Raw genomic sequence first — 25,126 nt, 5'->3', positions numbered from 1 at the left:
GGAAACGTGTTTGCCAGTTGCAGCGTAAAATCTACCTCGTGTAAGCTATAATAGTGTCTGGCTTGTGTATTATCAACTACGGGCTAATTGTTCATTATCATTATACATAAAGTAGACAATTCAGCACTTTGCTATAATGGGCGACCAATTAATGTACAAAGCATTTTGTTATTTAAATCGCAGTTTGTTTGTTTTTCCTTTTCGTTGTTTTGCTTTGATTGGGGGGGGGGGGGGGGGGGGGGTAAACGTGATCCCGAAACTCCCCAAAATAAACTATTTCAGACTTGTTTGTGGGGACCCTGGTCTCGTCTGATGACGTCATGATGATGTTGTATGACTCTATGGCCGTATTCGAATTGACGTCTACAGCTACGGACGGCTACGGCTGTTGCTAAGGGTGTGCTATAATGACGTCCTGACCCCAACGCATGATGACGCGGAAATCTAGCTGTAGCCGTCAATTCGGCCTTTGTGTCTAAATTGCCTGGTTGTTGCTCGGCTTGATAACCATTGGCTGATGTGGCTATGGCTTGATTACCATTGGCTGATGGGGCTATGGCTTGATTACCATTGGCTGATGTAGACACGACTTGATAACCATTGGCGGATGTGGCTAATTGGCATAATAACTGATGTGACTAGGACTTGATTACCACAGGCTGATGTGACTATGGCTTGATTACCATTGGCTGATGTGGCTTGGCTTGTTTTAATACATTGCCTGATGTGGCTATGGCTTGATTACCATTGGTTGATGTGGCTACGGCTTGATAACCATTGGCCGATGTGGCTATTGGCTTAACTACTGAAGTGGCTATGACTTGATTACCAGAGGCTGATTATGGCTTGAATGGCTTAATTACCATTAGTAACACACTTAGCAACAGCCGCAGACACAACAACAATTTTGTTGACACAGCCTAGGCCTAACTATCGTGTTGTTTTGGTAGCAAGGATTGTCTGACATCTGTTTCATCTGCGCATGCGTCGACCTTATTCCCACTGTCTGGCGAAGGTACGGCGTTTACGTCATCAAGACAAACATACCTCTTCTTGGGTTGAAATATATGCAGTATCCTGCATAGTATAACGAAGAGATTAGACAGTTAAATAAATTCATATAATGATTTTAAATTACTTATAGGCGGTGGACACTATTGGTAATTGTCAACGACTAGCCCTCACAGTTGGTGTATCTCAACATATGCATAAAATAACAAACCTGTGAAAATTTGAGCTCAATCGGTCATCGAACTTCCGAGATAATAATGAAAGAAAAAACACCCTAGTCACACGAAGTTGTGTGCATTTAGATGGTTGATTTCGAGACCTCAAGTTCTAAATCTGAGGTCTCGAAATCAAATTCGTGGAAAATTACGTCTTTCTCGAAAACTATGGCACTTCAGAGGGAGCCGTTTCTCACAATGTTTTATACCATAGCTCCCCATCACTCATAAACAAGAAAGGTTTTATGCTAATCAATATTTTGAGTAATTACCAATAGTGTCCACTGCCTTTATAGGAATGGAGTTTGATAGTAATTGAAGTATATTTCAAGAAGAACCCAGAGAATGATGGGTTTGTCTGTACTCAGTTTCCCTGAAGTTAAGACAATTCACGCGTGCTTCCATTTTAGTTTTATTTCATTTCCCATTAGTTAGTCCATGGTGGAAGAAAGTCTGGTTAATTTTGCCATACAGGTATGTCACATGATAATGATATACACTGTAGTACGGTAGGTCAACGGCTGACATAGAGGGCGTGCACACGGAACATAGTGTGCTAACCTTTCTCCACGCTCTTTACACGGAGTATGACAGGACGAGTGAATGAACAAACAATATTTAACAAATCAAGAGAAAAAGTCAAGTGATCGTTCTTATACAAACTGATGTTTTGTTTATGTTGTAAGTTACACAACAGCACAATCACCGTCTTCTCAGAACAAACTGGCTAATTCGATTCTGATAACTGTACATATCAAGTCCGCTTTATAAAATCTTACTATTTTAGTGATTGAGTTGTGGATGAACGGGTAAATAAATAATTCGTCTCCAATCGGACAGAGGGCGCTAAAACGTTTTATTGGCAACCATTTTGTTTTGTCCTCGTGTAACTGGTATATTAGTCTTGGTGCAAGACGTTTCTCGTTTCCTTTTCACGCACACCGCGGCCAATTCACCGACAGCGCGCACGCCGACTCACCTGACTTTAGTTTCTCCGGGGCGGTGAGTGGACTATAAGTCAGGTGAGTCGGTGCGCGCGCTGTCGGTGAATTTGCCGCGGTGTGCGTAAAAAGGAAACGAGAAACATCTTGCACAAAGACTACTGGTATATATGATCGTATCACAGCATCGTAATCGTGTACTATCGTCGATACGAGACTTTATTCAAAGACAAATTACACTTGCTCGGAAGTTGAACTGAAGTTGATATATATACTTACATGTTAATTCCAATCGGAAGAAGTAGAATTGCAGAAGCCATGAAATACGTCACTACAGGGTGAGAGTTATGGGTTTTATCGATTTCATATCTTAAGACTCCATTGAGTAGAAGAGGTGAGACAAATCTAGCTAAGCTGATGACAACTGCAAGACATCCAAATACAGCTCCTGAAAGAAAGATGCAAGGTGTAAAGTGTAAAGGTTGCGTTTGAAACCGTAAGAATAAGCCTTACATACACTGGACACGTTCGGTAATATTGTCAAAGACCAGTATTCTCACTTGGTGTTATCTCACTCAACAACAAAAATAACAAAACTGCGAAGAACATTTGAGCTCAATTGGTCATCGAAGTTGAAAGAGAATAATTAAAGAAAAACACCCTTGTTCGCACAATAATTGTGTGTGCTTTCAGATGCCTGAGAAAGGCCTCAGTCCTAAATTCTTTTTCAGAATCAAATTGGTGGAAAACTACCTCTTTCTCAAACTTTACGTTACTCCAGAGGGAGTCGTTTTTCACAATGTGTTATACTATCAACAGCTCTCCTTTGATTGTTACCAAGAAAGTTGTTATGCTAATAATACATTTTGAATAAATACCAAACGTGTATAGGGCCTTTAAATATGTTCAAGCATAAAGGATAAGTATAGATGATTTGTCTTTGCATGGAGCACACCTTGTTCGGAATCGTCGACTTGTTCAGATAACTTGCTTTTAATTATCGGCAGAGGTAGAAGTAGAAACATCCCAATCACTGGAGCTATTTAGATAATATTAAACAATATTAATAATTGATAAGAGTTATAAACCAATTATTATTTGGTATAAGTTATGAACAAACAATCAGCAAACCTCACACAAACGCAAACAATAACAGGGCAAAAAATAAAATGGGGGTGTCGTGGCCGATTGGTTTGAGAACCGAATGAGAGACTTTTGTGACGCTTGGTGGCAGCAGACTTACCAGGTAAAATCCACGGTCCACGGTTGTGTACCTGTGATGGCAGGCATGGTTCTTGTGAGTGATTTTACATATTTGGCAGCACGGGCAGTTTACTCCCAAGGGAGCTGAGATGGTGTTAAGGAATGAAATATAATGGCCCAGTGACCAGGGGGTAATAATGTACTAGTGCCATGAGCGTCATTGAGTGACGGATTTGAGCGGTTTTTTTTTCTATAACAAACAATTTCAGTCTACCAGTCTGGTATAGGAAGGTAAAAAGTCTGAAGTGCAGAACCAATAGATATTTAAACTTCTTTTCTACCACATTCTTTTCGTAGTTTTCAGGACAGCCAGTAATTAATTGTCTCGTTCTATCTTGTTAGATAAAGTCCCTTCATGAAACCCAAAAGGGCGCATCTTACCTATGTAAGCTAACCAAAGGGTTGTTGGAGCAAAGGCGGTGGTCAGTAAATATCCAATGGCGGATAAGAACCCGATGTACACCATCCAGTACACGGAGATGCATAAACCAAATAAGGGCATGGCCAAGATGGCGACTGTTATGGAGAAAAGAAAGTATGGTAAAAACAAAAAGAAAATTTGCATTTATGATCGCTGAGTCACTGTGTCATTTACAATGTGGTTAATTTAGGTTGTCAGCCGAGTTCGAATTCAAGTTCTAGTGGTTACGTCATCGGGGTGTGGGTTCGAAATCTATAGGGTCATGGCACTTGTGTGTCCTTGAGCAAAATACTTTACTAAACATTTCTTCTCTTCACCCAGGTGTATAAAATGGGTACCTGCGAGGGTACAGGTTGATATTGTGTATAAAAAAGCCTGTGGATCATCACTGTGGCTGGATACTCCACAGGGGGCTGAGAAAGATTGCAGGTATGATATTTGCCCATAGTGACCAGCAGCCGATTTCACGAAACGCTAGGATAAATCCTATCTCGAGTAAGGACGAGTAAACTTAAAGGCAGAGGACACTATTGGTAATTACTCAAAATAATTATTATCATACAACTTTTCTTGACTACGAGTAATGGGGAGAGGTTGGTAGTATAAAACATTGTGAGAAACAGCTCCTTCTGAAGTGACGTAGTTTGCGAGGAAGAAGTAATTTTCCACGAATTTGATTTCGAGACCTCAGATTTAGAATTTGAGGTCTCGAAATCAAGCGTCTGAAAGCACACAACTTCGTGTGACCATGGTGTGACAAGGTGTTTTTTTTTCTTTCATTAATCTCGCAACTTCGACGACCGATTGAGCTCAAATTTTCACAGGTTTGTCGTTTTATGCATATGTTGTGATACACCAACTGTGAAGACTAGTCTTTGACAATTACCAATAGTGTCCAGTTTCTTTAAGAGTACAAGGCTGGGACTTGTCCCAAGTCCTAAGACTAATCCTAAGTTAGGAAGAGTTTGGTGAAATCGATGGCAGGGCACTCATGTAAAGCGCATTGGTACGGTTATTTTAAATAAGCGTTATAAGAACTTGTTATTTTTCATAATTAACTTTAATATTTAGAATGTTTGTTTTTTGTTTTGATTACGTAAATTTCAATTATGTTTTGTAGCTACTCATGTAGTATTTATGCTAAGAATATAGCTGATGGTATTCTGGAGGACTTGTAGTCAAGACACTTACCAACAGCGGGTAGTGCGTTGCTGATAGCACCGTATGCTCCAACAGTATCAGGCATCCAACAAAAAGGTGGAGATAGTCCATAAATGATGACATTACCTGGCGCAGCTTCAAAGATAACTGTCCACAGACAAGCATTAATTAAGAGCAAAACTAAACGCCACCTACGACCAGCATGGGCTCTATCGAAAAGGGATACGATGTTCTTCAAAATGTCCTTTGGTACATTATTAGGGAACGGTCGACGCTTCACGGTCTCTAACACCAAACCAGGGATGATGGTATAAAGTAAATTCACAAAGGCCACCGCAACTGTGATTGCGTAGACAATAACGAAATTGTTCCCGGTGTGTTGAAGGGTCTCACCAATGGCGAACTGTATCGCACCGAATGAGAACTGGATCAGCCCGTCCACTACAACCAACCTGAAGGCCCGCGAGTTACCCGTGTATATATCAGCAACGTACGCCTCTGCTATTATAGCAGCGAAGACTGCATCACCAGCCACACCCAAGATGGCCTCCCCCACTATCAACAACCAAAGATCCAACTCGAATATAGCGATACAGAGAAAAAGACAAGACGCTAGGAAATGACCGGTTGCGTTCACGATGAACATAGGTCTCCGCCCGACGAAATCACTCGCAGCACCGAGGACAAGAGCAACAACTATCGGCGGAAACACGGAGGTATCTTTCATGAGTGTGACCCATAAAGCTGTCTGGCCTTCAATCCACTTGTCCGTAGGGTCTTCAAGATGTGCACAACTGTTCAGACCAGATGGGATGGTGTAGTTCTTCTCCTTAGCAAGACGATGCTCGATGTATTGGGATCTTAAAGTAACAAGAGCTCCTTGAACGAAGTTGATGAGGATAAGTATGGGTTCTACTGTGATCCATCGACTGGATGCACGGCCGTGGTTGCGGTGCATTTTACACACTTCGGGTGTCTCCCTTGAGGCCATGCGGAACTCGGCCGAATCCTGCAAGTTAGAGATTAAAAACTGAATTTAAAAAACACTTGTTGCAGTATCATATTCCTTTAGGCCCCTCGGTTCTCCCTTGGTTCTGTGGACCACTGACAGAAAAACCAACGTCGTACTTTTACTAAAGTGAAATGTTAAAGACAGTGGACACTATTGGTAATTGTCAAAGACAAGTCTTCTCACTTGGTGTATCTCAACATATGCATAAAATAATACACCTGTAAAAATTTGAGCTCAATTGGTCATCGAAGTTGCGAGATAATAATGAAAGAAAAAAAATCACCCTGGTCACACGAAGTCGTGCGCTTTTATGTGCTTGATTTCGATCGAGACCTCAAATTCTAAACTTGAGGTCTCGAAATCAAATTCGTGGAAAATTATGGCACTTCAGAGGGAGCCGTTTCTCGCAATGTTTTATACTATCAACCTCTCCCCATTACTCGTCAGCAAGAAAGGTTTTATGCTAATAATTATTTTGAGTAATTACCAATAGTGTCCACTGCCTTTATATTTTTGTAGAACATAAGACCTGCAAAGAGTAACTCGTTAATTGGTTTGCGGTAACACAATGTGTGTATATCTACGCGTCAGGTAGAGTTTGTTCTTTAGGGAACATGCAATCTGTCTATAGGGTAGACGCTCAGGTAGTAGTTAAAAAGCAGGACAGTTCTTTTCAGAAATGAGAAGTCTCCAGAATATTCCGATAAATCTACTCCGCGGTAGTAGAATATAAAGCAAGGCAGTTCCCTACAGAACAAACCCTACCTGGCAAGTAGATATACACACATGGTGTTACCGCAACCAAATATATTTGATGAATTGTTCATTTTTTTGGTATCTTTGAAACAAAAAGTGTACCCATGACTGTGGTTGTGCACAAAACCGGATTATTTCTAAAAAGGGAATGTACACATTAGTTACAAATATTCACCAAACAAATATTCACCAAAAAACTTACTTGGTAACTACGTCACTTCAGAGGGAGCCGTTTCTCCAACAACACTTCAACGGGACGTCAACATCTCTAACACCACTGTACTACTAACTTTCGAGGAAGCTTCACTTGGGAGTGCAATCAGGAAGTTCAAAGTGCACATGATCATGCAGCGCCACATGACTGTCATGTGACACAAATGGACGCCATTCAAAACATTATGTAGGCCTATTATGACCGTTGACAGTTTCAACGTGACACTTGCACTTGTGGTCTGTCAATGTGTAACTAACTTTGATTGAAACAGTCAAACAGTGGATTTGCAGAAAGATTGATAGTTAAGAGTTTGCAACAATTTGAAAAATATTGTTGGTTTCCGCCTTTGTGTCTAAGGTGTTTACCCCCCCCCCCTCCCCACCCCCGGTTGCTGGCATGGGCTTGTTTTGAAGAAAGGGGCTAACACCACATGACCAGGATTGCCCCTAGACTAAAATCGTGCCCCACCCACCCCCAATATAATTGTATCCTTTACGCCGCTACAGTAAAACTTAGACCAGTTGTTGTAAAGATTATACAGTGTCAGCCTCATGTCACCGTTATACCATGTAGGTAGCATACAATAAATTAGGACAATTTTAGACAACATTTTCATCTTTTGCCCATACTGACACTGGCACACTGGCATAGGTCCTCGGCACTTATGAGACAATGATCTACTATTAAATATTATTAGAGTACTTACCATGATGGAATGGTAGGAAGATACGTGGCTCATGATGCTGCCTAATAATAGGATTTGGCTTCTCTGGTAAAGAAAGTTTCAATGAACATCATAGTGGTTTTACAGCATGGAGGAATCAGTTAACCAGAATATTGGACTGAGTTGAAACATGGATCATAAACAACCCATGATTGAAATGATCGCCATGGTGTTTACACCATGAAAGGGTCATTTTGTTGCATTTTTCTATACCCACTAGTGTCACTATTAAAATACCCCACCACGATGACATGACCCCGTGACTGTGTGTTGTGAAAGTTCTGTTGTTGTGGCTGTTTACGAGTACGGTGAACTACTACGATGAAAAGTTAACCTTGCAACGCTTTTTGCTTCCGCGATGAATTGTGTATGGTCGATTCAGCAAGTGTTCCCATTCAGTGTTGTACCCATTGCCGGGGTTCAGCATGAAGAGGCCCTAGTGTGTTGAAAGGAGATTACCATAAAAGCCAGCAACCGGTTTCTTAAGAGACTTTCATGCAGGGCTGCGTTAAGATTCGTGAAATCCGTCGGCTGCTGCTTTGGGGCTGGGTTGGTGTTGCTGGTGCGGTGGGGGGGGGGGGGGGGGGGGGGTGACGATCGATCTCTCACTTTCACTTCGATTGATATAGCAATCGTTTTAATCCATGGAAGGTCAAATGGGCATTTAACTCCTACAACGATCGGTTTTACATCGATCAATCTTTTGCATCGGTGTTTTCTATCGATGAATTTATATCGAGGAGTATACACCAATTCTTTCAGGGGTGGATTTCACAAAGAGTTAGGACTAGTCTTATCTCGAGTTAGGACCAGTTACTTGTCCTAACTTAGGACTATCCATGCAATTTGTATATCTCCTACGACTAGTCCTGAATAGTTTTCTACAAAGATTTGTCGGCAAGAACTTTGTAAATACAGCCTTTAGGTCCTATTTCTGTTTCACCCATAGTAATTGCAAAGGTGTGAAAATAAACTTTTTACTGTTGCAATCCTCACCACTTTTATTTATTATAATTTTTTTTTTTAGGATTCCATTTTTTAATCGATTTAGAAGAAACTAAGCACTACGATGGTAATATCAGCTATTCCGTGATAGCGCAGAAAAGAATATTGCGAGGATGTCCAGTGCGAGCGCCCTCAACAGCTAGAGCTTGAAAATCAGTCTGTGCCTTTTGAGGAGGACTGAAAACCCAGACGACATCCCATACACCTGTCCGTATGGGTCGTCCGTATGCGTACGTGTACGGACATTGCACTCAATTAACTTCTAAACACACATTCAAAATACCACCAGCACATTGCATGTTGCAGCACATTGCATGTTGCTGGTGGGTGGGTGTCATCGGTGTCATTTATACTCAGCTGTGCGTCTGTATTTGTAGCGGATTTTGGAACCTAGAGGAGGTGCAAGTCATGGGCCTTACAAAATACGTGATTTTGATCCTTGCTTGCTACATTGGATTTCAGCTAATTGATCCTTTTGACCCAGGTTTGATTCTTTGTTATTTCTAGACCACCATGTTATGAAATGTTTGTACTATAAATATAACTACATGAACTATGGGTGCGTTCGTTTAGCTTCCCTGGGTCGACCCTGGTGTGTGGTGTTTGTTTTTTTCAAGGACGAACGTGGGTAATTATCTGCACACGTTCGTCCTAAAAAAAAAAACGCCGGATAACTTTCCGTATGGCGCGACCACTTATTCACACATTTTTTACAAAAAGGGATATCTCATTGAGGTAAATTAGATACTATATTACTTCATATCGAATGAAAAAGTGGTGGCGCCATACGGAAACTTTTCCAAACCGCCACACACACCGGGGTCGACCCAGGGAAGCTTAATGAACGCACCCACAAATACAACTAGTAGTACTACTTACTAGCGTACGACCACGGGGTAGAAATATTTCTACCTCCATGCTACATTACGTACATGTAGTATAGTACCATGACACTACTAGTAGCCTAACCAAGGTTTGAGTCCTCCGTTGCATGCAATTCAGCTGACCATTGGGACAGTTTATTGCTCCATGCTTCTTCTTCTTAGTTCATGCTACTAGTTTGTTGTAGGGTACAAGTTACTTGAATGAATTTTAGGTCAAGGGTGTGAAACTTTAGTCTTTACATGATGGAAACTTGACTAAGACTAACTCTCAAGAGAGGTTTGCAGTTTGTTTGTTCTGATGGGATTATTTTTGTTAAAGCACCGCTTCTTCAGAACCAACACTTCTCAGCTCAGGAAAGAGCAATGAACTTTGTCGATAGCGACACTAGCAACCTAACCCCGTCCCTGCTGTTGAGTATGCCCTCGACAAAAGAAAATTTCTTAAAATTGTTAAGCAGCATCGTCACTAATTTTGTACACAAAAAAGGGAAGCATGGACATCCTCACTATGGTTAAAATAAATCCATTTTGTCAGAGTCCTCAGTTTCAATGCAAATTACTAAAGACTTTCCCATAATTTGTTTTTTGTTCACAGGAAGCATCGAAGGAAAGAGAGTGGTAATAACAGGTGCTAGTACCGGTATAGGAGAACAAATTGCTTACCAGTATGCTAAGCTTGGTGCCAAGATTCTTATTACAGCACGGAGGGAGGGTGCCTTGCAAGAAGTGAGTGACTTTATTCCGAGGCCGCTGCTTTACCCTAGGCAATACTCAGTTGGAAAATGATACGAGGTATTATGCAAGATCTTTCATTTGATGCAATGTAATTGAGGTTTTACACTCAGTTATTCCAAAGTTCAGGTGGTTGAGTAAGAGAGGTTTGCAGTGACACCATGTGAATATTATCTCGTTTGTGAACTGTTAATTCTGAAAAGAACCGGTGTTTAACGACTCAACGTTTCGAATCGTATGCTCTGATCATCTTCAGGAGAATGAAGATTGCATTCTTCCGCCATGGAAAGGTTCAAATCTATCCTGCTTCTCCTCATCGAACCCAAGTCTCGACACTCCTGAGATGACAGGTCTTTTTTCTTCAGCTGCGCCACGCATCTGGAACTCTCTCTACCACTTCATCTTGGATCCTGTCTTTATAACCACAACATTCAAGTTTCTTCTAAAAACTTTATGTCACAGGTTTTCAACGAGTATCACTATATTGTTGGGTCTGTTTTCATTGGTTTTGTTTTGGATGTTTTACTGCGTCTTAAACACCCAGCAGGGTGGATATATGTGCACTTTACAAATCTTTATTATTATTTTTATTAAATTGAGGTCAAACTTTCCAATAGGTGGTGGCCAAATGCAAGGAGCTAGGAGCGCAAGAGGCTCTCTATCTACCACTGGATATGGGAAAACAAGAAGACACTGTAAGATTGATAGATGAAGCTAAGATCAGATTCGGTGGTTTGGATCACCTGATTCTGAATCACATCACTAATAACTACATGAGATTATGGACCGGTGACATGGACTTGTTGAAACAGGTAAAGCCATATTTTACACGTTTTTGAATAAAATCTGAAAACTTGTGTTGAAAGTTGTCACAATTTGTTTTTAATTCATTTAAAATTGAAAAGTTTACTGGTATTTGGTCTGCATTGTTATAGATTAGTGCTGGAACTCTTGTTGTTAAATTTGCAGAAGTTTTGTTTTCACAGTTGTGTTTGTATCTATTTTTAATTATGACTGCAATTTGGCCCACAATACTACTTTTTTTAGATTGTTCTGACATTCTTGTTTTTTATCTTGTTGAATTGTTGTTGATTTAAAGCCATTGGACCCTTTCGGTACAGAAAAAAAAAAAGTTCACAGATTTACAAATAATTTACAGGGTTTACAGAAGGTAATGGTGAAAGACTTCTCTTGAAATATTAGTCCATGAAATGCTTTACTTTTTGAGAAAACAGTAAAACAATATAAATTCTCGTTAGCGAGAATTATGGATTTATTTTAAACACATGTCATGACACGGCGAAACACGCGGAAACAAGGGTGGGTTTTCCCGTTATTTTCTCCCGACTCCAATGACCGATTGAGCCTAAATTTTCACAGGTTTGTTGTTTTATATATAAGTTGTGATACACAAAGTGTGGGACTTGGACAATACTGTTTACCGAAAGTGTCCAATGGCTTTAAGCATTACATTGAAGGCATCAGTCACTTAATTTGATTTCTTAATAATAAATAATTAACTTACGATATGTTTCTTCCCATTCATCTTATCTTCCCAGTTCGGTTCTTGGTGTTTTCTTTTATAACTCGGTTGTTATTATCTTTGTATTGAGTGAACCCTCCCATCCTCGCCCCTTCTTCCTTCTTCCATGTCACTCTACAGTCAGGCCTAGAGTCTGAATATTGAATCTGTAAATATTCTTCTGTATTTTTATCGATGTTAAAAGGAACGTTACAGAATTGGTAAGAAACAAAAATCGTGAAGATCACAGATTTACACAAAACTTTCATGGTCTAATGATGATGATAGTTAAAAACATCCCTTGAAATATTTCTGTCTGAAATGTCATATTTTATAAGAAATGAATAATCCAACTTCGCGTTTGGAGTTTATCGCTCAGTGAGCGTTTTATTCATTTTTATTTTGGCATCGATGCAATGCAAATTTGTAATCGGTTTTTCACTTTTCTCTCGTGACCCAGATGGCCGATCGATCTCAAACTTCTACAGGTTTGTAAGTTTATGTATATGGTGGAGTACATAAAGTGCTTACACTGCCAGCAACTGTTTTGTTAGCAAAGACCAATTCTGTAATGTTCCTTTAAATCTGTACTAACGGTCAAAGCTTTCTTATTGTTGTCTCCATGTAAATGCTAACAAATTGTGTATTGTAACAATCTTAACTCTATTTTTATCAATATTGACATTTGTCTTATTAACTATTGACCTTCCTTTTGAACTTCTTGTTTTTTTATCTTACTTGTATTTACACTTCATAGATAAGTTGTTACGCTATAGCTATAGACAGACTATAATTATATGTTATTGTTTTACCAGTTATCAGGAAGAGTATGTTCATTCCAACAGCACTTGATCCTTCGTAAATTGATTGATTTCTTATTTTGCTTCTTACAGACAATGGATATAAACTTCCATGCGTATGTAAGTCTAGCCACGCAATCTTTACCAATGTTATCGGAGAGCCATGGAAGTATAGCTGTACTCTCATCATTTGCAGGTAAGTTTAGTGGCATGAACACTTTTACATATCTCAACATTTTAATGTAATTTCTGTCATTTTTTGTCAGTTTATTTTCAGAACAGCAGGGCCCAATTTCATGGCTCTGCTTACCGCCGAATTCTTCGCTTACGATCTCGATTCCCTGCTTACTTGCAAGCGCCGAATTTCTACGCTAGCCTTGTAAGCGTAGAATGCCTAGTAACGTGAAGTACGCACACGCAGAAGCCCAAATTCGCCGCTAACCCGTGAAATACTCTTGCCGTAAGCACAGAATTCCCTGCTTCCATAAGCGCCGATTCTGTGCTTACGGTAAGCAGAGCCATGAAATTGGGCCCAGGTCAGTCTTTATACATCATCAAGAGCTGCCAAGTTTCCTGGTAGAAAATAATCTTCCATGTTCTGATTAACAATTTTAACAATCTCACTAGCACCGGCTCCTGGCTGGAAGAGACCTAGAGGCTGCCCTCGATCATCCTGGGCCCAACAACTTGGCCGGCCTATAGCGAAATCTGACTACATGTGGCGTGAGGCTGTAGGACGTGGACACAGGAGATCAGCGCAATGGACCCTTGCTGTCTTTGCAGTTGATTGATTAATTGACTAGTTATAATGGAAACTTATCCCCTTTTATGTTGAATGTAACTATTAATATCTTCCAGATTGCTGTACACAACCTTTCTGATTGCAAGATGCAATTTAAGCAGCTCTGCTCCATCCACTGCATTTAATCTTGGAAAAGTTGTTGATTTTTCTTTCTTTATCTTGTTTATGTTATTGTTATTTCGTTCAGTCGGCAAAATCATTAATTGCTTTTCGGGACACAGTTATTGTTTGTGGTAAGTTATTTTAGTTGGTATTTGGTTAAAGACAGTGGACACTATTGGTAATTGTCAAAGACTAGCCTTCACAGTTGGTGTATCTCAACATATGCATAAAATAACAAACCTGTGAAAACTTAAGCTCAATCGGTCATCGAAACATGTGAGATAATAATGAAAGAAAAAACACCCTTGTAACACGAAGTTGTGTGCGTTTAGATGGTTGATTTCGAGACCTCAAGTTCTAAATCTGAGGTCTCGAAATCAAATTCGTGGAAAATTACTTCTTTCTCGAAAACTATGGCACTTCAGAGGGAGCCGTTTCTCACAATGTTTTATACTAGGAACCTCTCCCCATTTATACTTGTTACCAATTAGGGTTTTATTTCAGTAACTATTTTTGAGTAATTACCAATAGTGTCAATACTTTTGTTAGCTTAGCAATGTTTCGTTACCATGCTTTCATTCGTAGGTTGCAGGGTTAAAATCAAATATAATCTTCTTCAAACCAGTTAAATAGTTTAGTGAATTTAAACCAGTCGGATAGGTTACTGAATTTAAACCAGTTAAATAAACAGTTTAGTAAATTCAAACCAGTTAACTAGTTTGGTATAGTTTCATTATTGAGACTCATTTTATACGTTTCCCCTTACAGGAAAAGTAGGGGTACCGTTTGTGGCGTGCTACAGCGCATCCAAGTTTGCCCTACACGGGTTCTTTGATGCGCTCCGACAAGAGTTGCGGTTGCAGAACGCAACTTTGTCAATTTCTACTTTTGTAATAGGTGAGTAAATTCTGTGCAATGTTTTGTCCTTAAATAACACTTTCTAGCCTGATACATCAGGTCATTGCCTCCATGCCCCCTGGTCATTGTTGCCTTCGTGCCCTTGAAATGCTCCAGTAGAAGTCTACAATTTCCTCATAGGGTGACCTTTACCAAGGAGAAAGTGCCTTGGTGCCCTTGCCCTTTCAAAAAAAACATACAGGCCTGCCAATTTATTCCTAACCTAGTAGGCAGAAATTGCTTTTGATCTTCATGTTTATTCAAAAGAAGGTATTTCAAAGCAGGCATGATAATCTTCCTACTTAAGTATAATTTCCGATTTATTGGCCTTGGAAAAAAAAACTGTGGAAAAAAATATATCATGCCTAACAATGAAAGGACATTCAAAGTCTGATCTACATATGCACAATTTTGAATCTCTATTTCTCTTTTATGAGAATTAAGAAACGAAATTTCCATTTAGTTTATCTTTATTTGAGAATTATAAGATCTATTGTGCTGCTTACTTTTTAAAAAGTATGTCTCCATGTGTTTTTTTTTCTACCTACCTCAGGTTCCATTGACACTCCCAACGCAAAGGAATTTTCTAAAGAAGTAATGGATAACAATTTCTTCTACACAACCGCTTCCTCCACTGCCTATCGTATTATGACTGGGACGTCCAACCGAGAGAGGGAGGTATTCTATCCATGGTATCAAACCCGACCGATGCTACTACTGCGAGATGTTGCTCCTTCGTTGGTGGAGCTCGTAATGAAACTCACGGTGAAACAGGAAATCATTGAAAAAGTTCTCAAAGAACCTCAATTTTTTTCAAGTTTTTTTCTATGATAACAATTATGTTACTAATTATTGGTTCCAATTTCCTACCAGACATGGATTTACTAACAACAACCTATTGTCAGTGGTTTTTTTCTTGACAAACAGCTTAAATAAAGGATTGTGGTACTTTTTTTAACACACAAAATTAAACCTACTCAGTTTGAAGATAATGATAGTAGAAAGCTTCCCTTAAAATGTTACTTGCTGAGGTGCTGTAGTTTTTGAGAAATGAGTAAAAACAATGACACAAAATAATGTTCGTGTCAGTGTGTCAATGAGACGAACATTATTTACAAGTTATGGTACGTTAAGGTAAAATACCATAACTGGTTACTACGTTTTTACATGCTAAAACTGAGACTAAAACAATTGTCGTGACCTTGTTTTACCCATTTCTCAAAAACTACAGCACCTGAGCAAGTAAGTTTAATATAAATCTGTGGACTTTGTGTACAAAACTCACATAAAGGGGCTGTATTCACGTGGTAATGACTCTGAAAATTAATGGCAATAAAAACCTACGTGGTAAGAAATACAGCAGCTTTGGATTGTACCATGCAATTTGAGAAATATTGAACTTCGAAGTACTGCGGTTATAGAAAAAGATGTCATAATTTATCACCCAAAATTTTAATATAAGAAAATAAGCTCTTGCGGTGGCGCTTTTCAGTTTGTATGTTCACTTGGACATTATTTGCTCTGGAGCGTCGGCGATATCCGAAAAACGAAGACCACCTTTTGAAATAAAAAATTCTTAGGTTTATTTTATTGTATACAACTACATTTTAATAGAATTAAAACAATTAAACGGTTAAACAAAATTTATTTAATGTCTTTACAAAAATGCATTTGTAAGTTGATTGCAGGGATTTAAATAAATAGAGATAAAGTATTTCATCTGTTTTTATCATTGTTTTGTAAAACAATTATCAAGAAAGGTGTATAGTTATTTGTGTACAAACGTTTTATAACCTTTGAATGAATAAGTTGATGTGAAAATATGTATAAATTGGAAAAGATCATTTAAAATTGTTGATATCATTAACAACAGATCTAAAAGTTATAAATCCAATCTCACTTGTTTCAAACACTTCCTTAATATGACTGGTGTAACACTAGACTTGATTCAAGTCTTGGATCGCGGTTATTCTTCTGCATCTAAGCCTCGAAAGACGCCCACATTAGCTTTCACGCGCCCTAACTCGCAATATAAGGCTAATAATGACGAGGGTTGATCACAAGAGGGGGCTGTTTGTAGCGGCTATCAGGACGACTAAAAAGACTTGGAACCAAGTCTAGAGTGTAACACACGTCCACACAGTGTTTTTACAGTGTTGAAGAATGTTTTCTTCTTTTCTTAACAAAGGAATGTAATAAAGCTGAGTAACACGGGTTGTTACGAGAAAGGGACACGTTACCAACACGGTGCTATTAAAGTGCTAAAACAGAACAAAGGAATGCACAGAGTGTATAACAAAGTTGTGTTACACGATACTATTACCCAGCTATTACAAAACAAGGGGATGTCCACAGAGTGTGTGTTTAACAACAACACGGTGCTATTAAAGTGCTAAAACAGAACAAAGGAATGCACAGAGTGTATAACAAAGTTGTGTCACACGATACTATTACCCAGCTATTACAAAACAAGGGGATGTCCACAGAGTGTGTGTTTAACAACAACACGGTGCTATTACGGTGCTATAAGGTGTTATAACAGAACAAAGGAATGCCCACAAAGCTGTGTTACACGGTACTATTACGTAAGAAAGGGATGTCCACAGCGTGTGGTTGTAACAACAACTTTCTTATAAATAAAGTCCATTAGTGAAACCCCAGTGGGTGTATCTTGTGGGTCAAGTAAAGGGTTGTTGATGCAAAGGCGCTGGTAAGTAAATAGCCAACCGCTGGTAAGACTCTAATGTAAACCATCCATACATGGAGATGCATAAACCATAGAGAAACTGTCTTTCTCTATGCATAAACCAAATAAGGGCAGCGAGAAGGCGGCTGTACAAAAAAAATACGGTTAAAACGAAGAGAAAACTTGCATTTATGATCGCTGTGTCACTGATTCATTTCGCCATTGTGGCTGATTTAGAGTGTCTTGGCCGAGTGCGGTTTAGAGCATCGAATCCAAGTATTCGTGGTTTAAGTAATCGGAGTGTGGGTTCGGGTCCCGCTCGTGACACCTGTGTCCTTCAGCAAAATACTTTGCTAAAATCACCTCTGAAGGGTATAAATGGCTACCTGCGGGGTAAAGGTTGTATGTACGATGATTATTACCGGGATCGGATACAACGAGGTTCGGATAATACGAGGAAAACGGGCCAGTCCGGCGAACCTCGTATTAACGGGAGTCGACCTTATAAAAAAAAAAAATTAGAGCGCCTGGACAGCCCCGCGGGTTGTATACTCCCCATGGAGCTGAGTTTGGCCTATGACCTGCAGCCGATTTCACGAACACGTTAGGAATCGGAGCTACAAAAACCTTCATGGTTGAAATGATTGTCAATGTGTTTATACACCAGTTTTGCAGTTCTGATGCCCGTACCCATCATAGCGTGACCTTCATGCCTGCTTGTTGCGGAAAGGTCTCTTGTTGTGACTACATGTACTTAAAGCCATTGGGCACTTTCGGTTAACAGTATTTTCTAAAGGCCCACACTTCGTGTATCACAACTTATTTATATAAAATATCAAAACCTGTCAAAAATTTAGGCTCAATTGGTCATCAGAGTCGGGAGAAAATAACGGGAAAACCCACCCTTGTTTCCGCATGTTTCGCCGTGTCATGACATGTGTTTACTATAATCCGTAATTCTCGATATCGAGAATTGATAATTGTTTTACTGTTTTCTCAAAAAGTAAAGCATTTCATGGAATAATATGTCAAGAGAAGTATTTCACCATTACCTTCTGTAAACCCTTTAAGTTATTTGTAAATCTATGAACTTTAATTTGTTTCTGTTCCGAAAGTGTATATGGCTTTAAAGTTTAAAGGGAAGGTACACGTTTGGTATTTGCAGAGACCGGTCTTCTCACTTTGTGTATCCCATCATAACCATAAAATAACAAGCCTGTGAAAGTTTAGGCTCAATTTCAATCGGTCATCGAAGTTGCGAGAAAATGATGGAAATAAAACACCTTTATTGGACGAATTGTGTGCTTTCAGATAAGAATAAAAGACTTCTAGCTAGAAATCTTTTATTATTTTAGTGAGAAATTAAAATCTACAGTCACGTTTTGAGCAAACGTGAAATACAAAAAAATCTCCCGTCAAGTTTTGAACCAAGGTGAAGTAACCTTTTTTTCACGTCAGGTACGTGCAGCAGACATCATACTGAGCATGCAAAAAAGCCAAAAGTAGTTTCGTAACCTGCAAACACAATTTCGAACGTGCCGTGTGGTGTGTGCGTGGTATGTGAACAAAGAAGAACATATTCAGAGGGAGTCGTTTCCCACTATGGTTTTTATTATTAACAGCTCTCCATTGCTCGTTATTAATTCAGTTTTTAAGTTAATATTTGATTTGAGTAACTACCAAACGTGTACCTTCCCTTTAAGCCTTTTCCCACAGAATCGTCTATTTTTTTATTCGGCAGCCATTTCAAAAGTGTGTAAGTTTGCTTTTTTGAGACACACGGTATGTTGATGTCAACTTTGAAAAGTAAGCCATGCAATAGTTAAATAGTTCAATCAGGCCAGTTGCTCGTATTCAGCAAGTGCATGAAGTGTGTACTGGAATGACCTACCTATCGCGGGAGGCCCCCGTGCAATGGTGGACTGAATGGAGATTCCAATGCCTGCTCTTTTTGTGGGGGCGGGGTGGGGGCGCCGATGATCGTTCAGCGTCACTTCGATCAATATGGCAGTCAATATTGCTATCGATGGGTTAAAATTAGACCAATGAAAAGACACCAATTCTTATTTTTAACAGTGTTCTACCAATTGTATACGATATAAATTCAGTTGTGTTTCACCCGTAGGCCTATACTTACAAGGGGGAAATTAACTTCCTGATTTTTGCCATCCTCAACAATTTGTAAAAAATGTCTTCCCTTTTCGGAACCAATTTAGAAGAAAAACAATTCCCGATTGACTGAAAAGCACTACGTTAATTCCAGGAAACAACATTGCAGTGAAGCCCTGGATGATAATGTCCAGTGCGAGCGCCCTCAACAGCTCACCATTCCAGTTGTGCCTGTTTGAGGGTGACTAGAAACACAGATGCCATCCCTACCACCTGTCTTGCCTGCCAACGTATTTTTTTTCCAGGGCAGATGTGGCCATTTAGCATAAATGGGCGTGTTTTACCTTTCGAACCAACCAAACATGAATAGTTGGGAGGTTTATATAGGGTGCGTTCGTTTAGCTTCCCTGAGTCGACCCCGGTGTGTTGCAGGTTTTTTTTTCCAGGACGAACGTGGGTAATTATATGTACACGTTCGTCCTGGAAAAAGAAAATGCCACACACCGGGGTCGACCCGGGGAAGCTAATCGAACGCACCCATTAGCTGCACTTTACGCGAGGAACGTGAGCGTCCGACACGTTAAAATCTACAGTCACGTTTTGAGCAAACGTGAAATACAAAAAATCTCCCGTCAAGTTTTGAACAAAAGTGAAGTAACCTTTTTTTTCGCGTCAGGTACGTGCAGCAGACATCATACGTGAGCATGCAAAAAAGCCAAAAGTAGTTTCGTAACCTGCAAACACAATTTTGGACGTGCAGTCAACCTCGGTAAACAGCCGTGTGGTGTGTGCGTGGTATGTGAACAAAGAAAAACTTATTTACGGGGTGAACCGAATACCTCTTACAAAGCATGGACACATATGTGAAATAAACCCGGAGGAAGAAATAGATATACCAATCAATAATATTAACAAATGTCGTACACACGTTATAAAATATTGAGCATTCAGTAACATTTCACCCTGCCTCTGGAACTCTCTGCCTCAACATCTCAAGGACACACATGACATCTCACGATTCCAACATTCTCTCAAAACCCATCTCTTCAGATTAGCCTATGCAGATATTGAGTGAAATTTTTTTCTTGTTCTTTGACCAGCGCCTTTGAAAATGTTGTATAATTATTGTTATTATTATTTTAGTTCCGCAACAAGATTTTACGCCCCCAATTTATTTTTGAGAGACACTGCAGAATATGGGGTAAGCACATCCCGTTGAAAACAGGTGCAAAGATTAAAATGACAATGATAAATGCCCCCAACAAACAAACATCCCAACAAACAAATAAATGAAAGTAGGTCAAACACGCCCATTTATGCTAAAGTGACCTTATCTTTCCTGGGAATTAAATACGCACACATGTCTAGGTGTACAGGTGCAGTATCAGCACGCATTGCTGCTGGCAGTGCTCGTGGGTCTATTACATTCAGTTGTACGTCTGTATTTGCAGCGGATTTTGGAGCCGTAGACGAAAGTGCAAGCCATTGGCCATGGGACTACCAAAATACGTGATGCTGATCCTTGCTTGCTACATTGGATTTCAGTTAATTGATCGTTTTGACCCAGGTTTGATATTAACTTGTAATTGTTGTATTTGGTATAGATTACTTTCGGCGGAGCGCAATGGGGGAAAATGGAAATTTCCTACTGTGCATTTGTTCCCAAGGGGCCATAGCCTACATCGAAGTGCGGTGTAGCGTAGCCGTAGAGCTATTCTTCTTATATAGTTATTTGAGTGTATAGCCCAACAGTAAGCTATTAGCGTAGCCCCATAGCTCCATGGCTATAGTTAAGCGTTGGCAATTGTGGGTGCGTTCGTTTAGCTTCCCTGGGTCGACCCCGGTGTGTGGCGGGTTTTTTTCCAGGACGAACGTGTGCAGATAATTACCCACGTTCGTCCTGGGAAAAAAAAACCGCCACACACCGGGGTCGACCCAGGGAAGCTAAACGAACGCACCCATGGTAAATACAGTAGGTATTGTAAACATGATAAAAATAATAGCCTGCGCCGAGATAGACTTGTGGACAAATCGTTACAGAGAAGGTATACGTTTGGTAATTACTCAAAACAAATATTATCATAAAAACTTACTTGGTAATGAGTAATGGAGAACTGTTGATAGTATAAAACAATGTGAAAAACGGCTCCCTCTGAAGTAGCGCAGATTTTGAGAAAGAGGTAATTTCTCACTCAAAAAATAAAATACTTTTAGCTAAAAGTCTTGTTTTCCTATCTGAACGCACACAAATTCGTTCAACAAGGGTGTTTTTTTTCTTTCATCATTTTCTCGCAACTTTGATGACCAATTGAGCCCAAATTTTCACAGGCTTGTTAGTTTATGGTTGTGATGGGATACACCGAGTAAGAAGACTGGTCTTTGACAATTACCAATAGTGTACCTTCCTGTACCTTCCCTTTAAATGTATGTTGCGATGGTAGCGTTCTGACTCTATTCCGAATCTTCCCGCGATTCCCGCGGTACTCTCGCAAGACTGCTGCTCTCACGGTCCTCGGCAACTTGCAGTTCGCGCGAGAGCAGTGATCTCGACAAAGCACCGCCACAACTCGAATATCTCATCACCGCGGCTCGTCAGTCGAGTTGGACCAAAAGTGTTTGAAACCGTTTGTTACAGAATGAATATGGGTAGAAAGACTCGGTTTCAATGTCGACTAAAAATTATCTTTTGAAATGTTTTTTTTCTCAGGAAGCATCGAAGGAAAGAGAGTGGTAATAACAGGTGCTAGTACCGGTATAGGAGAACAAATTGCTTACCAGTATGCTAAGCTTGGTGCCAAGATTCTTATTACAGCACGGAGGGAGGGTGCCTTGCAAGAAGTAGGTGACTTTATTCCTGGGGCTGCCTTAAAGCCATTATACACTTTTAGAAACAGAACAAAAAAATCACAGTATTACAAATAAATTACAGGGTTTACAGAAGGTAATGGTGAAATACTTCTCTTGAATTATTATTCCTTGAAATGCTTTACCTTTTGAGAAAACATTAAAACAATTATCAATTCTCGATATCGAGAATTACGGGTTTATTTTAAAACACATGTCATGACACGGCGAAACGTGCGGAAACGTGTGGGTCTTGGACAATACTGTTTACTGTTTTGACGAAATAAACCATTAAATATGTGAGTTAAGTTAAAAGAAATAATGTAGTGTCATAGTCTAATTACTAATTACTTGAGGTCAAACTTTCCAACAGGTGGTGGCCAAATGCAAGCAGTTAGGAGCGCAAGAGGCTTTCTATATATCACTGGATATGGGAAAACAAGAGGACACTGTGAGATTAATTGATGAAGCTAAAATCAGATTGGGTGGTTTGGATCACCTGATTCTAAATCACATCATCTATAGTTATTCCAGATTGTGGACTGGTGACATAGACATGTTGAAAAGGGTAAGCCATGCCTCATCAAATCTGAAACTTGTGTTGAAAGTTTTCACAAATAAAATTAAAAAAATCCATTTATAAATATTTGCATCGCCACAATCATGGTTACACCTTGGTTAACAACAGACCTTTGTCACGATGTCACCATCTTTGTCATGTTCCCTGTTTCTAATAACAGTAATGAATGCCAACATTCATTGCGCATGGCACCAGACGATTATTTCGTCAAGCCTCATTTTGGTTACAATGAGTTGGAATGGAGTGTAAAATCAAGATGACCACACCGTGATAAAGGTCTATTACACCAAATGAACAACACATTACATATCGAGTAACTCTTTGCAGATGTAGACAGAACTTGATGTATGATTTGTCTTAAATTATAAGTTATTTACCTGGGACAGTTTTTGCATTGTGATTGGTTGAGAGGACATCACGTGGGGGTGTTTAAACGGGTGATATAAACACTTAAATTGATTTTGCTTCTTACAGACAATGGATATAAACTTCCATGCGTATGTAAGTCTAGCCACACAATCTTTACCAATGCTATCAGAGAGCCATGGAAGTATAGCTGTACTCTCTTCATTTGCAGGTAAGTTTAGTGGAAGTATATTAATCTTGTTTGCTGTCCATATCTCTGCATCCGTGAAGTTTTTGTCCTATTTGTTTTTTGTCAGGTTTTTGTTAAAGGCAGTGGACACTATTAGTAATTACTTAAAATAATTATTAGAATAAAACCTTACTTGGTAATGGGTAATGGGGAGAGGTTGAAAGTATAAAACATTGTGAGAAACGGCTCCCTCTGAAGTGATGTAGTTTTCGAGAAAGAAGTAATTTTCCACGAATTTGATTTCGAGACCTCAAGTTTAGAATTTGAGGTATTGAAATCAAGCATCAGAAAGCACACAACTTCGTGTGACAAGGTTTTTTTTTCTTTGATTATTATCTCACAACTTCGATGACCAATTTAGCTCAAATTGTCACTGGTTTGTTATTTTATGCGTATTGTTGAGATACACCAAGTGAGAAGACTGGTCTTTGACAGTTACCAATAGAGTCCAGTGTCTTTAAGAACTGCTGGTCAGTCTTTAGACTTCAGCTAAATAGTGAATTTGAACCAGTTAAATAGTGTACTTTCATTATAGAGACATTAGATTTAAAGTATTATTATTGTGTGTACTCTAAAAAAAAAAATTATATTCTACCCCGGACAGGGAAAGTAGGGGTACCGTTTGTGGCGTCCTACAGCGCAGCTAAGTTTGCCCTCCACGGTTTCTTCGATGCTCTTCGTCAAGAGTTGCAGTTGCAGAACGCAAACGTGTCGATTTCTACTTTTGTAATAGGTGAGATGATAAATAGTCTGTTTCGGTGTTATAAAACAAATATTGACTGCTTTAACTCGTTCTAGGGTTACAAAAAGAATTCGAAGCAGTCGATATTTGTGTAATATGCACAATTTTGAACCCTTCTGTGTTTTAAAAAACAAGCAACATATATTTAATTGTGTGTATCTTTGCTTGAGAATTTATTGTAAGATCTATTATGCTGTTTACTGTTAAAAAGTATGTATTGATGCCGGGTTGTTTTTTCTATAAGGTTCCATCGACACTGCCAACGGACAAGAGTTTTCTAAAGAAGTAATGAATAACGATAAGTTAATTTTCCAAACCGCTTCCTCCACTGCATATCGTGTAATGACTGGGACTTCGAATCGAGAGAGGGAGGTATTCTACCCATGGATCCATACTCGACCAGTTCTGCTACTGCGAGATGTTGCTCCTTCGTTGATCGAGTTTGCATTGAAACTCTATGTAAAAGAAGAAGTCGTCGAAAAACTACAAAAAGAACCTCCATTTTTTGTAAAGGTGTAACAATACTTTTTGGTTTTTTTTTTTATGATAGTCCAAGTCCAATTTATTGTGAAACATGGATATACTGACAATACATTGTATGTTGTTTTCTTGACAAACAGATTAAAGACAGTGAACGTATTTGTAAGTTTCAAAGACTAGCCTTCACAGTTGGTGTATCTCAATATTTGGATAAAATAACTAACCTTTGAAAATTGTAGCTCAATCGGTCATCAAAATTACGAGATACTAATGAAAGAAGAAAACACCCTTGTCACACAAAGTTGTGTGCGTTTAGATGGTTGATTTGGAGACCTCACGTTGTAAATCTGAGGTCTCGCAATCAAATTTGTTGAAAATTACTTCTTTCTCGAAAACTATGGCACTTCAGAAGGAGCTGTTTCTCACAATTGTTTATACCATCAGCCTCTCCCCATTACTCGTCACCAAGAAAGGTTTTATGCCAATAATTATTTTGAGTAATTACCAATAGTGTCCACTGCCTTTAAAGGGTAACTATAAATAATAAATATGAATAGTTAACTTGCGGCTACAACCTTGTGTAAAATATCTTTTGAAGGAGTGTTTGTTCTGAAAAGAGCCGGTTTGG

The 25,126-nt window shown here is 39.3% G+C and overlaps 3 protein-coding genes across 4 annotated transcripts; 2 read left to right on the top strand and 1 right to left on the bottom strand.

Annotated features, from left to right (window-relative positions):
- Window positions 1-252: 252 nt before the first annotated feature.
- On the bottom strand, window positions 253-8,230 carry LOC117288561 (proton-coupled folate transporter-like). Of its 2 annotated transcripts, XM_033769466.1 has the most exons (6): window positions 7,701-8,230; window positions 5,043-6,021; window positions 3,812-3,946; window positions 3,123-3,206; window positions 2,447-2,615; window positions 253-1,077 (listed from the first exon to the last, which is right to left on the bottom strand). In XM_033769466.1, exons 1-6 carry the CDS (start codon window positions 7,731-7,733, stop codon window positions 927-929), a joined length of 1,551 nt encoding a protein of 516 aa, XP_033625357.1. In that variant the 5' UTR covers window positions 7,734-8,230; the 3' UTR covers window positions 253-926. The 2 variants fall into 2 exon arrangements, with proteins under 2 accessions (XP_033625357.1, XP_033625358.1); XM_033769467.1 differs by lacking the exon at window positions 3,123-3,206.
- A 718-nt stretch (window positions 8,231-8,948) lies between these two features.
- On the top strand, window positions 8,949-15,484 carry LOC117288565 (hydroxysteroid 11-beta-dehydrogenase 1-like protein). The gene is made up of 6 exons (XM_033769472.1): window positions 8,949-9,207; window positions 10,203-10,333; window positions 10,957-11,151; window positions 12,755-12,857; window positions 14,334-14,462; window positions 15,016-15,484. The coding sequence occupies exons 1-6, from the start codon at window positions 9,021-9,023 to the stop codon at window positions 15,291-15,293; spliced, it is 1,023 nt and encodes a 340-aa protein (XP_033625363.1). The 5' UTR covers window positions 8,949-9,020; the 3' UTR covers window positions 15,294-15,484.
- A 5,190-nt stretch (window positions 15,485-20,674) lies between these two features.
- On the top strand, window positions 20,675-24,697 carry LOC117288427 (hydroxysteroid 11-beta-dehydrogenase 1-like protein). Its single transcript, XM_033769287.1, has 6 exons — window positions 20,675-20,824; window positions 21,965-22,095; window positions 22,475-22,669; window positions 23,156-23,258; window positions 23,881-24,009; window positions 24,263-24,697. The coding sequence occupies exons 1-6, from the start codon at window positions 20,749-20,751 to the stop codon at window positions 24,535-24,537; spliced, it is 909 nt and encodes a 302-aa protein (XP_033625178.1). The 5' UTR covers window positions 20,675-20,748; the 3' UTR covers window positions 24,538-24,697.
- The last annotated feature ends 429 nt before the right edge of the window (window positions 24,698-25,126 follow it).

This window comes from Asterias rubens, chromosome 3, assembly GCF_902459465.1.
Source record: "Asterias rubens chromosome 3, eAstRub1.3, whole genome shotgun sequence".
NCBI lineage: Eukaryota > Metazoa > Echinodermata > Asteroidea > Forcipulatida > Asteriidae > Asterias > Asterias rubens.
Note: the sequence above shows the minus strand (reverse complement) of the source record. Positions and strands in the feature narration are given on the sequence as shown.